This window comes from Anas acuta, chromosome 2, assembly GCF_963932015.1.
Source record: "Anas acuta chromosome 2, bAnaAcu1.1, whole genome shotgun sequence".
Classification (NCBI taxonomy): Eukaryota; Metazoa; Chordata; class Aves; order Anseriformes; family Anatidae; genus Anas; species Anas acuta.
The window spans coordinates 19,414,119-19,430,669 of NC_088980.1; the positions used below are offsets into that span (position 1 = coordinate 19,414,119).

The 16,551-nt window shown below is 44.2% G+C and overlaps 1 protein-coding gene across 1 annotated transcript in view; it reads left to right on the forward strand.

The window, feature by feature from the left end:
• Positions 1-3,741: 3,741 nt before the first annotated feature.
• DNAJC1 (DnaJ heat shock protein family (Hsp40) member C1) overlaps positions 3,742-16,551 on the forward strand; it is a 101,602-nt gene continuing 88,792 nt past the window's right edge. The window contains exon 1 of the mRNA XM_068673779.1: positions 3,742-4,004. Within this exon, the coding sequence (XP_068529880.1) occupies positions 3,864-4,004 (141 nt within the window). The 5' untranslated portion in view covers positions 3,742-3,863. The remainder of the gene's footprint in view (positions 4,005-16,551) is intronic.

The window sequence follows — 16,551 nt, forward strand, 5'->3', positions numbered from 1 at the left end:
GCAGGACAGAGCGCTAGGGAACACCTCTGAGCAAGGTGCCTGCCTTCTCACCCGCTGTGGGAAGGCAGCAGAGCCCTCTGAAATTCCCTGCCAGCTGCCAAGGAGAATGCCTCCCTCCACTGCGTTGAGCCTCACTGCCTGGGGAACAGCTTGCTTTGAGCTCTCAGGGTATACTTATACAAAGGTTGTATTTTTATTTTTTTTCCGATGGGAAAGCCGGTCTAAGCCAGGCAGTTTCCTGCCTGCTATGCCCTCTTGTTCTTGCTCCTTCATCGCAGTTCGCTGTCCCCTTGATTGTGCCGATGCAGCTGTTTCTGGGCCGTGCTGTAAATTGGATCACTGAAATAAATCCGAGTTTTTGTGTGCGTATGTGTATGTATGTGTGTGCGAACAGCTTTTTTTTTTTTTTTTGGAAAAACCTGGATCATTTCAGTCATTTGATTTATAACGTGGCCCACAAAGAGGTGAATTAGCACAGCCGAGGAGGCAGCGAACAGCGGCGCAGAGGTGGGAACAAGCGTCTGGGCTGGGGGAGGGCGCAGGAAACTCTTAAGCCAGCTTTGTTAGCACAGAAAACTACTGTTACTATACAAACCCATGCAGAAGCACCCAAACTGAGCTGGCAGAAGGGAAAATCAGAATAGACTGCGGAGCAGTCAAACTCGTGAATTGCTAAGAGAGAAGGTTTATCTTTAGGGGAAAAAAAAAAAAAAAAAAAAAGTGGTCCTTTAATAAGCTCTTTCCACTGGTCTTCTTCTATTTGAGACACCAAAATAGCAGGCTTGCTCTTTAGCTATTCAGAATATGATTGTGTGAATCCTACTGGGCTTTAAAGTATGTTGGTCTTTCAGTGGTGTTAAAACAGTAATAATAACCGGTTCATGCCTCGGGCCTCGGGTGCTACTGTCAATTAGCATCAGAACATAGATTTATTTAAACAAGATATATTCCTGCGTATGTTTCTTGCTCTTACGGTTTGCAAAGGAGAGATTAGTGGCTGAGTGCACCTGGTTCGGTGATACCTGCCTGTGTGTGCAGGCAGAGAAACTTCAAGGCAGGGAAAGGAAATGCCATACTTGCCTTTGCAGCTCCCAATGATCTTAAAATAAAGTTGCTGCCCAGCTGGGGAGGCTGCATACAGAATATGGTGCTCAATTAAAAACCCTCCTCTGATCCCCTAGCCATTCAAACGTCATATATACGTGTTAGAAACAAATAGTAATACCTCCCAACATGAGTAACTTTAGACCACGATGACAAAGTTGTGTGGAATTTTCTACCTTCTCTGCGTTTGTGTCAGAGTTAGCAATACCAAGACTTAAACTGTCATCACCGCTCATCTCACCCAGCCGTCGCTGCCCCTGTCACTGCAGATTTCTCACATATACTCTTTCAGCAAGCATTGCTGAATTGGTTTATGTTTGCTTTGTATTTTAAGTATTTTTCTGAATCCAAGAGAGAGAACTGACTTCTAATTTAGTTGCTCTATTTTGTGCTGTGGAAGTCCAATGTGACTTGGATTAATTGAAGTGTTGGAGAAGGGGGAAGGACTCTAATGACTCACCAAGAAAAAATAACTGCTTATGACTGAAACAGGAAAACAGAAAAATGGAAGAAACTGACATTATTATGGTGGTACTTCAATTCTTTTAATAGCATTTTTAGCATTTTCTTCCAAAAATATCAGTATTTACTCTTGGGGTACAGAATGATTTTAACGGAAACTTTTAAACCAATCTCACTGTCTATAATTAAAAAAAAAATATATAAATAAAAATTTAGAAATGTTACACACAGTACCGGGCCTTCTCTTCTAATAGTTTACAGTGTAAAAAAATGCGTATTCAAATTTTCCACATTGTTAAAACTGATTGGAATAATTTAAGTATGCTGACTTAAATGTAAGATATCTCTTAAATATAAGAATCATAATCCTATTACCATCAGTGTTGTTTTTTTTCCTGTTATTCTTCCTAAATTCCCATTCCTCTCGAGTGAAAGGCAGCATAATTTAGCTGAAGAATTCTGAGATGTTTCTTTCAAAGTAACTATCATCTTCTGTTGCTCTATAAAGGATTGAAGCCACAATCTACCTGAAATTGGTGGTCAGCATTAGGACAGTTTTTCCTAGTCTCAACAGAACTGATCAGCCACTTTTATTATTTTTATCAAGGTTTTAACTTCAGTTTCAGCAAGAGCAAACAGAGACAGATTTTGAAAGCGGTCATCCTCTGTTACAAATTCTGAATGATAAAAAATAAGATCAAAATTAAAAAGGCTTCTTTTCAAAGGATGATCATTGTACTAGATCAGCTTAACTAAAGAGGCTTAGGAGCTAATGAGGCAAAATGAAGTACATATTGAAGATACAAAACAAGGCAGAAAGGAAAGCGAGTTTGGAAAGCATATACTAAGGGGACTGGAGTATTGTTAGTCTGACATTTAAAAAAACTCTTTAAGCTGGTTTAAAAAACATACTGCCTTGTTGAGCTCTTCATTTGCCTGTGGTTTCTGATGGTACTTTGCATCTTTAAACTTTGTACTACAGCCTTGTGGGTTGGTAACTTTTTGAATTGAAAGCTGGAATTTTTGTGCAATAAAGCTTGAGGCTTGAAAGCAAGGAGAATCAGACAGACTAGGCAACAAAGGGAATTTATGCTATGAGTACTGCTCTGCAAAAAAGAATAGATGAAGAAAATAATTAAGAGGGAAGAAACCAATTTGTAACAGATTCAGTTACTCCAGCAAAACAAAGCAGCTGATAAAACAGCTAGCCCAAGACTTCCTCATGACTTTGCGATTCTCTAGGAAAGGATTATTTTGATGGCTCTGTGATGAAGTGAAAGAAGCACTTTTTAAGACGATCAGAATTAACAGTTAAGCGCTCCTTTTTGAGAGGGGTGAATTAAAAAAAAAAAAAAAAAAAGTCAACATCAGATGTTGGTTAAATTATCATTTCCTGGCAAATGGGTTTAGGTGTCTTTTCAGGAAACAGAGCCAGAGGCAGAATTGTGGTCCTAACAGCCCAGAGGGCATGCATATGGGATGTGGAAACATAAGTTTAAATGTCAATCTGATTAATATTTAAGTAGTTTACTCAAGGGGGAACAGCTTCAATAGAAGAGAATGCCTGAGACTCCTCCGAGTTGGAAAATTATAGAATCATAGAACATGATAAAGGTGATGATGTGCGTGATAGATGAATTATGTATGTGTGATATAACTCCTATGATATTGTGATATAATAGGAATTGATGGGGGTTGTTTCCAGCCCGATCTGAATGCAGCAGGGAGCCACGTCTCACTGCCCCCAGCGCGCACCCAAGGCTGGTGTACGCGGTGCCTCGCTCCTGCTAGGACGTCAGGTTAGCAGCTGGGATTTGGGTAAAATACAGTCAGAAAAGGATTCTGGTGAACTGGAAAAAAATAAAATAAAAATGCTTTCTGAGGTAGGTTCAGAAAACCACGGGTATTCTGGCGGTGACTGACAACGGCCTTCCTCAGGGCGACAGCTGGGCCTGGAGGGGAAGGGGATACGGCAGGAGGAGGAGGAGGAGGAGGAGGAGGAGGAGGAGGAGGAGGAAGGCCGAGGCAGGAAGGGGAGGGGGCAGCGCCACCCTTCCCCCCCCCGCCCCTCCACCGCCTCCACTGCGCCAGCGCCGCCGGTTGCCGGGGCAGGTGACGTCACGGCCGGCAGCGGCGGCGATTGGCTCGCGGGGAAATTCCGCGCTCCCCTCCCTGCCTCCCTCCCCGCCGCCCGCCCCCGCTGGGGCCGGCAGCCGGCGGGGCCGGGCCTGGCGCCTTCCCTCCGCGCCCGGCCGCTGCCGCTGCTGCGCCCGCCCGGCCACGTCCTCGCCCTCGCCATGGGCCGGCGGCCGCTGCTGCTGCTGGCGCTGCTCCTGCTCCTGCCCCGCGGCCGCGCGTGGGACAGCGGCGACCTGGAGCTGTTCGACCTGGTGGAGGAGGTGCCGCGGAACTTCTACGACTTCCTCGGGGTGCAGCAGGTGAGCGGGGAGACCCCCCCCGGACCCCCCTCCCCGGGCACCCGGAGCCTGCCCCATGCAGCTCGCCCCCGGGTTCCTCGTTGCTGGCTTCGCTGCCGCTCTGCATCTTCACCCGGTGGCCTGCCGCTCCTGGGGGCTCTGTGCTCCGTGCACAGCCTGGCTGCACCTCTCGCACACCTCTGCCATCTTCCTGGCGCTGCCTCCAGGCAGCGTTCCGCTCCTGAGTGTCTAATCCTTTATATCTTTAACGCTGTCCCCAAAAGACCCTTCCTTTTAGGTTTCTCTCCTAGCACCCCTGTGTTGTGGTGGGCGACCCTGCTGCTGTAATAACTCCTTTAACTTTAAAGCCTGTCCTGTGTGGTCCTTGTGGTTATTGGGAATAAGGCTGTGTTCAGGTGCATCTCGTTAGGGCCTCCTCTGCAAAAAAAGGGAGGTGTCTGCACCTGGAAGGGTCCTGGGTTTTGGAAATTACCGGTTGCAAGATGGTAGCTGGGGGATTCCGAGCCTTTCATCTCTTTTTGTTTTACTTCTTAAGCTTCTGGTGTGAAATGCTATGGGATGTCATCCTGCGTACACCCAAGAAACCTCTGCTGCACAAATGTCACGTTCGTGAGCCTAAAGATTGCCTTTTTAATTCCTGAAAGGCAATTGTAGTGTTTAGGTAATGTAGGGATACAGTACGTCGTGTTTTGATTAGTGATGTTCAAATCAGATGTTCATCTTTTTGTTCGTATCCTCCACAGACCTTTTGTTTAGTGCTGAACCTGTACCTTGCACAGTCAGACTAATGAAATATAACGTGAACTAACAGAGTGCTTCCTTACTGATGTCGTACTTCAACTTGGGCATTACATGACTAGAAGATCACAATGGAGAACTCGAATCTCCTGCAATGTGCAAGCAGAGAAAAAGTTGAAAAAGCTGTACAGGTTCACAGGTTCTTCCACGTGGTGTCTTCTCCTGCTGCTTGCTTCTCCAGCTCTGGCCTGTCCCTGCCTTTCAGACACGGCACTGAAGTAGGGCTCTGACTTGGGCTGACTCGTAAGGTCACAGCTGTGGTTTGGGTTACCGTGGCCAGAAGGTGACTGCTCTTGTAATGGGGTCAAGGAAGTGCACAAATGTCAGGTATTTTGTACTCTGCCTTGGATGCCTTAACACAAAGCTGCCTTTTACCATGATGTCTCTGCGTTCTGTTTGCACGTTTCTTCGGGTTTTCTGCTATTTTCTAGAGCTATGACTCAATGGAGATAATTTACTGGTTATTTTGTACGTCACTATTGTTTTAGTTGGCATGCCTTTGACTACAGTGCTGTGATTATCTTGTAGTTCTGGCGCTGGTGGTTGTGTGCCCAGATGCTCAGGTGTTTTTCTTGGGGTTTTCACACAAGAGGGACAGAGGCTGTGTGAATATAGCCTTTGTGGCTCTGCCTTTGGACTGTTCCACAATCTCTCATTCATCAAAGCTGGTTGTTTTTTTTTTTCGCCCCTGTCTCCGTATTCCTCTGGTATTCATTGGTATTCATTGCCTTGTATTGTGTCTTGATAATCCCTTCCCCCATGTATTTATGGGAGAGGGAGATTGGGAGCAGGATGTAAGTTCCATGTCTAAAATGCAGATGCTCAACCGCGCTTATGAATGGCAGCATATCAGGCAGTCAGATTTCTTCAGACATGTCACCTTGTATTTAAAAAAATAAATAAAAAAAAATACAGGGAATGAGTACAGTACTTTCTAAAGGCATTACAGCATTAGATCTTGGTAGGAGAATTGTGGTACTGGTGTTTTGCTGAACCTCGCATGCACTGTCAGAAGCTGCTGTTGCCCTCAAATGACAAGGTGACTGTGGAAAGTCCTCTAACTCTCTTGCGTGCTTTGATGAAGCCTCTGGCTGCTGGATTTTCCCCTGGAATTGGAAGGAAATTATGACTTTGGTTGCTAGTCCATATTTACTGGACTAAGGGGTTTGTGTTTTGCCTTTTTGGTGACCTTCTGGCATTGCACTCACAGAGCGTTAGGTTCAAATGCTACAGCTGTTGTGCTTTCTGGCATCAGTGGCAGGGATGTTGGAGGATGTTATAATGAAAACGAGTTTTGTTGTGAAAATGGAACGACAAAAGAGTAAGATTGTGACTTAATTATTCTAATAACCGTGCTTAGTGCTTGAATTCAAGGAAGAGTTGGCTGAGAAATCTACAAGGGTTTGAGGATGGAAGGGGCCTCTGGAGGTCATCTTAGCCAGCATCCAAGTCAAGTACCTAGAGGAAGAAGCATCTGAATGGGATGCAAGGACACGATCTGTCTGTTAAGCCATTGGATCCATAATAACATACCATTTATAAAGGAGAGTTAAACTTAGATATTTTTTTTCTACTGCCATTTTGAGCAATTCCTAAATCGCTCTACCTTCATATTTCTTTGGTTGTGCTTAAATTGATGATGTGATTAACTCGAATGGCTCACTTAAAATATTACGGTTCTAAAGAAGTTTGACCTAGTAAAATGGAGAGATTAAGATAACCTTTGGCTTGAGAAAAGATTACATTTCCATGTCTTCCAGTTCTTTACTGAAGTTGTGTCCAAATGAGGCAAATTAGAATCATAAACTCTTGACAGATCAGCTGTAATCATCGCTCCCATAATCACTTCAATATGGAGAGCTTCAGACTGCCAAAGGGATCAGGACCAGATAGCACTCATCTCAAAACTCAGACGAAGTTGCTGAATTAAACCAGAGACTGTGCAGACCCAGTCATAAAATTACCTTGTTACCTGAGAATGTGAACGTGCAGAAGCGATGTCAACTTTTTGGAAAAAATCCAGGAGGATCTGGGGAACTGTGAGCTTGTAGGGCAACACACGCCCCGGTGGAGTTAACTGTATCTGTTACAGCTTTTACTAGCCAATACCTGCATGAATGCGGCATGCTCTGGATGAATCGAGCTGGCATCAGCTGCACCCGTGCAACTTCTTGCCAAGGTACGCTGTTGATTATAACTGTGTGTATGTGGCTTCAGGGGGACTGCCCGCTGCTTCGCTATTTTTGGCTCGCTGGAAGGAAGGCACTGCAGGCCTCTGATGTCTTGTGAAGCTTTAGGATTTGCTCTAGAATACAAGAGGTTTGATGGAGAGGTTTTTAGGAAATGTTGCGTGTTTGTTGGTGTTACCAACACTCGGCAGCGTGCTGGTCGCGTGAAGAAGTGCTCAAGTGCACGAGCTGTACTGTGAGAATCGACCAGGGCAGGGCAGCGTGCCTCGAATCAGTTGGGACCAAGGAATTTCTGAATGAACCTTTGGCTTCTGCTGGCCGTCAGATAAGGGAACAGGTTTGTATTGTAAGTTCTGCTGGGCCCGGGCTGTGTATGAAAGCAAACACAAAGTTTCTCCAAGCATCCTTTGATGTGGTAGAAGAGGCCCTGGGACCTCGAATTCCCAAGGGAAACTTAATGTGTGGGTGCGACTTGCTGTCCGACACTGTGGGTGAATATATAGCCCCCGAAAATATTGAGTGCCGCCTTTAGTAGCGGTTTGTACCTTCCTTGTGGCATATGAGCTTTATTTTGGAAAAGCTGGATGCTGCATTGGTGTCACTGCTAGGCAGAGGATTTGCTCGGTGACGGTGCAGTGCCAGGTCAGAGCTGCAGCCTGCGAGCTCCTGGTGTGTTAGCAGTTCCCAGAAATTGCAAGACGTGAAACCCAGGCATCGGGTTTCCTTGGCTGCGAGAAGCCACGGCCAGCTGGAGGTGTTGGGCCAACGGGCCCCTTCAAAGGCCGCAGGAACAGAGAGGCTGTGTGTGCCCTCGCAAGCGGCGCAGCCCGGCAGGGCCGTGTCTGCAGAGTGCAGCGCCTGGTGCTGAGGAGCTGATGCCCACGCTGTTTGCCTTTCAGGGGATTTTGTTGTTGAACTCATTCCAGGCTGGCCTTGTGGGCTCGGTGCCCATTTGTGTTGAAGCTCCTGGTGTGCGTCCTACAGCTCGGTCCTGCCTGAAAGGAGCCCAGTTCGGCCCCTGCAGGGCTGCTTCATGGCACGCTGTCAGTGGGAAAAGGAAGGAAGCTTGCTTGGTATGTCCTTGGTGTGCTCCTTAGCACATCTCTGCTGAGAAACTGAGGTAGATGTGCTTTATGGGAAACGGCTTATGCTGGATTTTACCTCTTGGCGTTGCCTAGTAAGGCAGAACCTTGCCAGAAATGAGCCCCGTGACAAAGTACCCAGCTCTTACGATATTCCCAGGCGTAATGTCAGTCAAAGAAAACTTTCTCTAATAAGTTCTTGCATGCTGCAAGTGTGTTGGCTGCTGATACTCATCACCGCAGTTCTAAAGCTGCAGATTCACGTGTGTAAGAAAAGTTCCTGGGCACAGAGCTGGTAATTTCTTAGCCATTCATTCTGGACACCTCCAAACCCATCAGTATTACATCGTCTGGTGCTGCCTCGGTTCTTGCTTTGAGTGGTCACTGTCCAAAAAAAAAAAAAAAGCATCAACCAAAACAAAACCCAAACAACTAGACAAAATGATTTTTGCTGTAGAGCTTTTGGGGAACTTGAATACGCAGAGTGGTCCCCTCAAGTGGGAGGAGGTGTGTAAGGGAGAGCCGTAGCTATTCAAGGAATGCTCTCGAGTCCTCAGCAAAAACAGCCTACCTGGAGAGGTCTTCTCTCTCCTGGGGCTGGCCAAGTGTGTGTAAGCAGGATGAGGTAGGAGAAATAGGAGAGATGCCCAGAAACTGAGCAGTCTGTTTCATCTTCCTAGTGACAAATTGGATCGTGCTCTAAAGGCTTATTTTGGTTGCTCCTTCTAACACTCAAGGCTGTTCTCTTCCCTGATGCTTTCGAAGGGTAACATATGTGGGCGCAGTGTTACTAAAGTCATCTGCAAATGTTTTAGGGAAAAAAAAACCCTTGGTTGGTAACACTGGTTTAGTCTCCCAAGCTTTGTAAGTATTTGATTCAGTGAGATAGAGCTTCACACTCGCACAATTACAACGACTTGCTGAGATGATTGTGACAAAGCTGTGAGCTTTAGGCTTTTCTTACTTTGTTTTTTAAGATTACTTTGTCTTTGCATGACAATTCGGATATTCACTCCGACTTTTGAAAGCCTTGTCCCACGAAGCGCCACGTAGCAGTTTGATAGCTCACTACTCGCATGGGAGGAATCAAAGTTGTTGGGATGGGGATGAAGCATCGCGTCTAATGATTCAGATCCTAGATTCAGAAACCTGTTTCAGATTTTCTGCTTCATGTTCAAAATACATATTAAGGGGGTCTAGTAGTTTTGGAAGGGTTCGACTTTAATGCACAGTTGGTCACAGAATTTGAATTCCATGGCCAGAAAATGAAATGTTGCATCAACTTCAGTGCTCCAGTCTGTCAAAAATAATTAACTTCTGTAACATCCAGCTGCACATAGTAATAGCAGACTTTTCTTTGGACAGTGAGAGATCACAGTTATTTCTTGAATCTGCATGTTTCTTTTGGGTGGTGGATGAAAGGAAGGGTTCTTCAGAATCTGTTTTTTTTTGACTTTGGTTCCTGTTACGGCAATTACAGCTGATGCCAGTTACAGCCAGGAAGACCACCAAACCCACTCATCGACATTGAAGCTGTAGTAGACTTTGTTGCAGTACTCCAAACAAAAATAGCAGTAAAAAAAATCCCAACAGATTTCTTGCTAGTGGCTTTTGCTGTAATTTTGGTTTATTCCACAAAATGAATTGTGTGTTTTTTCTCAGTATGTTATTTAGACATAACTCTGCATCCCTTCATGCTTTTTAGCTTCCTATTTAAATCTGCCACGTTGAAGTTATACATGGAAGTGAGATTTCCAGCAGTTCTGGAAACTGTTTTTCATCAGAAATGTAAATCAATGCAAGTTGTGCAAAGTCATTGATGAGATTATTCACTTGGATCATATCAAGCCAACTTGTTCTGACCTACGGGATGGTTTGCTTGGAAGAAACGCCATAGAGAACCAGTTGTGATACCTGTGCTCAGATTTGTAACTGAGAATGGAGCAGGCTGCTGGATTTTGTATTTATTGTTTTTAACAGTGCTGAACTCTCAGGTAAGCTGCTGCTACTTTATGTGATGTGTTGTGTAGGTGCACGGACAGGTATTGTGTGTGAATAACAGTCCCTGATGCTTTTGTTCACGGTTGCATTATTTTAAAATGATTGAGAAGTCTAGGCTTGTAAAACTTGCATTTTCCAGTAAAATGTGTTTTCTGTATTGTCTTCTACTGACTTTTTGCTTGGACATTGTCCAAGGAAATCTATTTTTGTTTCTGTTGTTGTTTTTATTACTTTTTTTTTTTTTGCTTTGATTGTTGTTGGCTCCTGTCTTAAAGACATGAAAGTGTTGTGGAATTTGCCATTAGAGGTAGTTTCAGACACTTACTGATAGCTTTCCTTGACAACTCAGTCATGTCATACTTTTCTGCTTTAGTTCAGATTATTTTTCTTTTTTTCTTGCTGTGCAGAGGGATGTGCAGCACCGAACCCAAGGGAGCTAACAGTATGCAAAGGGCTGTAGAAGGGATAAAATAAGGAGTGATGACTTATTTATTTGTTTTGTCTGCAGCAACAATAATGTTTTAGCTGTTCTTCTCTTGCTCTCTGTGCTTTCCACTTTGCTAATCCGTTAAGGATGTGCCCATAATAGCTTGGTCTTCAAATCACAGAAGTAAACAATGTGCTATTTTAGCTCCTAGAAGTTCTGCATTTGATCCGCAATTGGTTGAGTGACCAATTTGTTGGGGGGGGGGGGGGAGAATGGTAGGTGACCTGTGCCAGTGGCCTCTGCTGCTTGAACATGGGTGTGTTTTTATGCTTGTCTTGAATTCATGTCCTTTGCTGCAGTTCTGTATGGGATGATGTTGACCACCACATCAGGGCTCGTGTCATCTCCCCCTTATGTGGCATACATGGGAGGGGAGGCAGCTGTGTTCCAGTGGAATATCCAAAAAGCGTGGCTTTTTGAGCAAGCTACCCCCTCAAAAAGAATTATCTTCCTAAGATGTCCCATGAACATGATACTGGGGTGAAGACTGGAAATGAGTGCAATATGTTCACTGCTTCACGGCTTGCAGCCAAACCACCTGGGACTCTACAAGCGACCCTTGTGCGAGTCGTGGGTTGGTTGGTTGCTAATAGCAAGTTCTGCTTGTGCAGCTGGAATGGGAAACGCTGCATGTTTGTCCTATCTGGACTGTGAAATATCGAATACCTGCTCAGGACACAGTTCTATCTTGACTGAGAAATCAATTTCAGAGACCAACCCAGTCCAGTATTGTATTTTCTGGCCACAGTATTAATTTAATTAGGTTTAGCCAACTGTCATCAAAGGCCCTCATACTTCCTGATAGCAGGCAGGATAAACAGTGCCCTGATGATGATGGAATCCTGTTAATTAAGACACTGCCATTGAATTTGTTAGAAAAAAATATGGAACGCATCTTACATATTCCAGAAGTGAAGAAGCTCAAGTTTTACAGTTTTCTGCTTGCTTTAGGACAGAAATTTTAGAAGACACCATGCCCCTGCTGATAGTTCTCTAAATATCACACAGGTTTTCTTTAAAAGTTCTTCTTTGTTAAAGACCTGAACTCTGAGGGAAGCAAACACAAAGACAACAAATGAAATTATATCTTAGGAAGAAAAGACATCTGTAGTCAGTGTTAAGTGGTGTTTATATTCACAGATGTATTTGCGTGAGAAGTTGATGTGTTGCAGGGTAAAACAACAACCTGTGCAAGGGCGCTTAAGTAAGTGTCCAATTTTTTTCTAGACTTCAAATAAAAATTCAAATGAATATAAAGAACCATTTTGTACTGAAATCTTTAAAACATCTCAGTTTAAAATATGACACACAACATCAGGATTAAAGTTCTGTATTAGAATTTGTACTTCAAGTGTATTTCTCTCTAACTCTATCCATTTTACAGGGAGAATGAGTAGCGTGTATTTAAATACAAAATGTTCAGGTAATATGACAAACTTACAACTTCAAAGGCTTAAAAAAAGGCTCAAAATTAAACATTGTGGTTTTACCACAAAGCTGAGATAAAGCTTAGGCATGTATGATAAAGATCAGCTACGCTACTAAATAATTGCAGTAATGTATTTCAGTTTGCTGTCACGCTATGACAAATTGGAGCCTACTCAGGACACTCTTAGGTCCAACTGTTAAGGTAGTTCAAACTAGAAATCATTCACCAACACCTCTCCTATGAAACTGTCTGATCTTAAGACCATCCAAATGCTGCACCGAATACCTTGTACCTACAAAGCTAGACTTCCTGGAAGGTGCAGATCAGTTTAGTCTTTCATTGCCTCATGCTAATTATTGTTCTTTTGGCTTCTCAAACAATCTCTCACTCTTCAGCAGTGCAGATGACAGCAAAAAGCCAAGTCTACCCCAAATTAACACACCTTGGCATTAGTCAAGGTGCATGCACAGCATGGAAGCAGAGGGTAGGATTAGATCCAGGGTTTAATTATTTTAGGTAATACCCAGAAGTATGAGTATCTCAAGCAACTCTGTTTAGCAGAAAGAAAATTGACTGTACACTAAAGAGCTATACTAAACCCTTGAAATTCTTGATTCAATACAACTTTTAACTTTCATATGCCAACTCACAGTTCCCACATATCAACCAGGTTCCCTGGTGTGAGATTTATTTTGGTAAGTTTTAGAAACTTGGAGAAGTGATGGTGTATCATAAAACCACTTCATGTCTTTTTCTTCAATGATTCAAGGCTAGCATTTGATAGAAAATGAAAATTGAAGTTTTCACGGTGTATAACCAAAAAAAAAAAAAACAACAACAAAATCTTACTTAGCCAACAGGAATGATCAATGACATTACTAATAAGTGGCAGCATCAAAATTAGGAGTTCTTGACTAAAATAAGTAATCTCATTGCTTCCAAGATGATGAACTTCAGAACATCACAATAAGAAGCTTGCTTAGGAGTTGATAAATCCACGGCATTAGTAGGGTATGAAGGTACCATTAGTCAAAAGCGGGTGGGGAACAACTCTGCATTAACCTTAACTCAAGCAACTATACAAACCCAAGGCCTCCCCAGGACCTTCTGAAATGACAACTCCTGTCCAAGTCTAAGATGGTACGGAGTTACTGCTAGGTGCCAAGTTAACAGGAGCAGGTGATACAGTCTCAAATTCCTTCAGAATATCTCAGAGGCCCGGGCTCCCGAGAAAATGTGTGTAATCATACATGGATAACAGTAGAACAACAAAGCTGCATTAATAGCAGCTATTCTTTTAAGTAATTGATGAATAAAATGGCAATTCGGTTGTTTCTGGACCAGCTCCCGTAGAATTGTTTAAATATGCAGCTAAAAAATGTGTGGACTACTTCTAATTTGTTATTATAGACTTCTTTTTTAGTTTGCCAGAGCAAACTAAAATATCAAACTGCTTGTCTTTTCAAAACCTCTGTATTTCATAGAATCATAGAATATCCTGAGTTGGAAGGGACCCTTAAGGATCATCAAGTCCAACTCTTGACACCGCACAGGTCTACCCAAAAGTTCAGACCATGTGACTAAGTGCACAGTCCAATCTCTTCTTAAATTCAGTCAGGCTCGGTGCAGTGACCACTTCCCTGGGGAGCCTGTTCCAGTGTGCAACCACTCTCTCTGTGAAGAACCCCCTCCTGATGTCAAGCCTAAACTTCCCCTGCCTCAGCTTAACCCCGTTCCCGCGGGTCCTGTCGCTGGTGTTAATGGAGAAAAGGTCTCCTGCCTCTCGACACCCCCTTACGAGGAAGTTGTAGACTGCGATGAGGTCTCCCCTCAGCCTCCTCTTCTCCAGGCTGAACAGGCCCAGTGCCCTCAGCCGTTCCTCGTACGTCTTCCCCTCCAGGCCTTTCACCATCTTCGTAGCCCTCCTCTGGACACTCTCCAACAGTTTCATGTCCTTTTTATACTGTGGTGCCCAGAACTGCACACAGTACTCGAGGTGAGGCCGCACCAGCGCAGAGTAGAGCGGGACAATCACCTCCCTCGACCTACTAGCGATGCTATGCTTGATGCACCCCAGGACACGGTTGGCCCTCCTGGCTGCCAGGGCACACTGCTGGCTCATACTCAACTTGCTGTCTACCACGACCCCCAGATCCCTCTCTTCTAGGCTGCCCTCCAGCGTCTCATCGCCCAGTCTGTACGTGCAGCCAGGGTTTCCCCGTCCCAGGTGCAGGACCCGGCACTTGCTCTTATTGAACTTCATGCGGTTGGTGATCGCCCAGCTCTCCAACCTATCCAGATCCCTCTGCAAGGCCTTTCCACCCTCATTCGAGTCCACAACTCCTCCAAGTTTGGTGTCATCAGCAAACTTGCTCAAAATACCTTCTATTTCTTTAAATATAATCAAAAGCAGGGTGCTGGCTATGGAGTGCTTGATGACAAAAATATAAAAAGTTTCATTTGGGAATAAAGCTACAGCCCTGCAATTGGTTAACTCATTTCGTGAGTCTTTCCTGTTGGAGGTGTTCAGGAGATTCCAACACCAATGCGTTCTTTGCAGTAAACAGATCAAAAGAAGCTAATTAGCTAATTCAATTTGAAGTAAATATACAGGCACGTTTATATATGCATACAGGAAAATCAAATGTGAAGATGTTGCCAGGATGATGGCTTCCACTTGAGATCATTGTTGAAGGAAATTTCTGCAGCTGCAGACCTGCAGGTGAAGGAGGACCTCAGTACTGGGGTGAGGACACCACAAACTGTGCTGCCAGGGAGCTGGTTCCCATCCGTACCAGCAAATAAATGAGAAGAGATCCCGAGAGCTACAGCCCAGGAAGTCTGACATCCATCCTTGCTAAAGGCAGTAGGGTCTATAAAAATGAAGTCCCTGGAGGCAGGATGTGCTTGGTCTGTTGGAAAGACACAGCATGGCTTCTGCAAGGAGAAACCCTGCCTCACTGACCCACCAGAGTCCTGGTGTGCTCTGGTGAGGCCATGGAGAGAGGATCCAGCAGGCACGGGGCAGTCTGGTTTGGCAAAAGGTTTTGACAGGGTTCCACACCAGGGGTTATCCAGGAAACTAACTTGCCACAGGATGGGACGAGGGAGTCTTAAAAGCACAAGATTGATGGTCAGGACACAAAATCAAGGTTTAATGGCCAGTTTTCAGGGCTGAGACTAGGCAGCTGAAAGGTGTCCTGCTGGGGGATTGGTGTGGGGACTTCCAGTGACAAGTTGAAGAGCAAAGCACCCGGTGACATCTCGTGGTACTGTGAGATTAACTTCACTGTAGGTAAGGGTAAGGTAACAGGCAAAATATATAAAGCCATAGTGACAGAGCAGAACTTGAAGCTGGCAATTACAAACCATGAAGCGACCTTAGATGCTGCTGACAGCTCTCCAAACCCAGTGCAGCAGCAGCTGGTTGAAGGGCGCTGTCAGGAGTGCACCCCCTAACATTGCTGATCAAAAACTGGGGAGCCTGAGAGGTGCAGGGAAAAACTGGGTTGCAAAACATGACTAGGTTCAGATGTTCTCCTCAGATAACACCATCAATTGCTCTTGGCTGTATTATTTTTGCTTAAGAAGTAAATTTAAGGGTCACCTGGTCAGGAGTGTATGCATAGGAAACCAGGCAGTACACACGGCATCCAGCCTTCCTGGAAGGCATCCAAAACAAGGTAAAGCTATTCAGCTTTCTCTATTGTTAATAACACAAAAAATCCGTGATTTCTAAACTGATACATATTTATCCAACTATAAATCCTCTTTGGAAGCCATGCTGAATGGCACCACTGAGGAAAAGATGCGTATTTCCTTTTCAAATTGATATCTCCAGTGATCAGAGGAACGTGTAAGTGCACGGGGGTAGTGATCTTCAACCACTCAGTCACAGGGCCCTGGTAGTCTGTCAGCTACCTGCTCTATCCCTTGTGCTTAAATTTAAGTTTACTAACCAATGGTCAGCACTTCTGCCAGAAAATTAAGGTGTCTACACATTGCAGTCATTTATTAGTAAGAAAGTTAAGTGTAAAGGTATAAAAGGCAAAAATCCCCATGATCCAGATAATTAGCAAATCAGTAACTCATGGACAGGCTAGTCTCTACCTGACCAGTAGAGAAGCAACTTTTGTTTGCAGAATTAACAGAGCTTTCTGGTTAAATTCCTCGTATTAATCAGAAAACACAAAGACCAAGAAGATTTACTGAATGGATTACTGGTGTGCACCAGCTTGGGAACTCTCACTATGGAGCTGAACATGAAAGTACATCAGTTGTATTTCATTTTTAAGTACAGCATGTAACTTAGGTACAGGAGAGGTTTGTTCTTTCACCGTTGTAAACTGCAAAATGCAACTGACTGCCTGCCACCTTCCATCTGTATTTCGATAGATAGAGTCCAACATTTGAATCCACAGTTTTGTTTTGATCATTGCTGGGTTAAGCTTGTAGTGTTGAAAAAGTATTGGAGCAGGAAAAAAAAAATCAGTGGAACTGAAACTACAAACTATATGTTACAAACTCACAGCATTATTTCCTACTTGTTAGCTAGGAAACT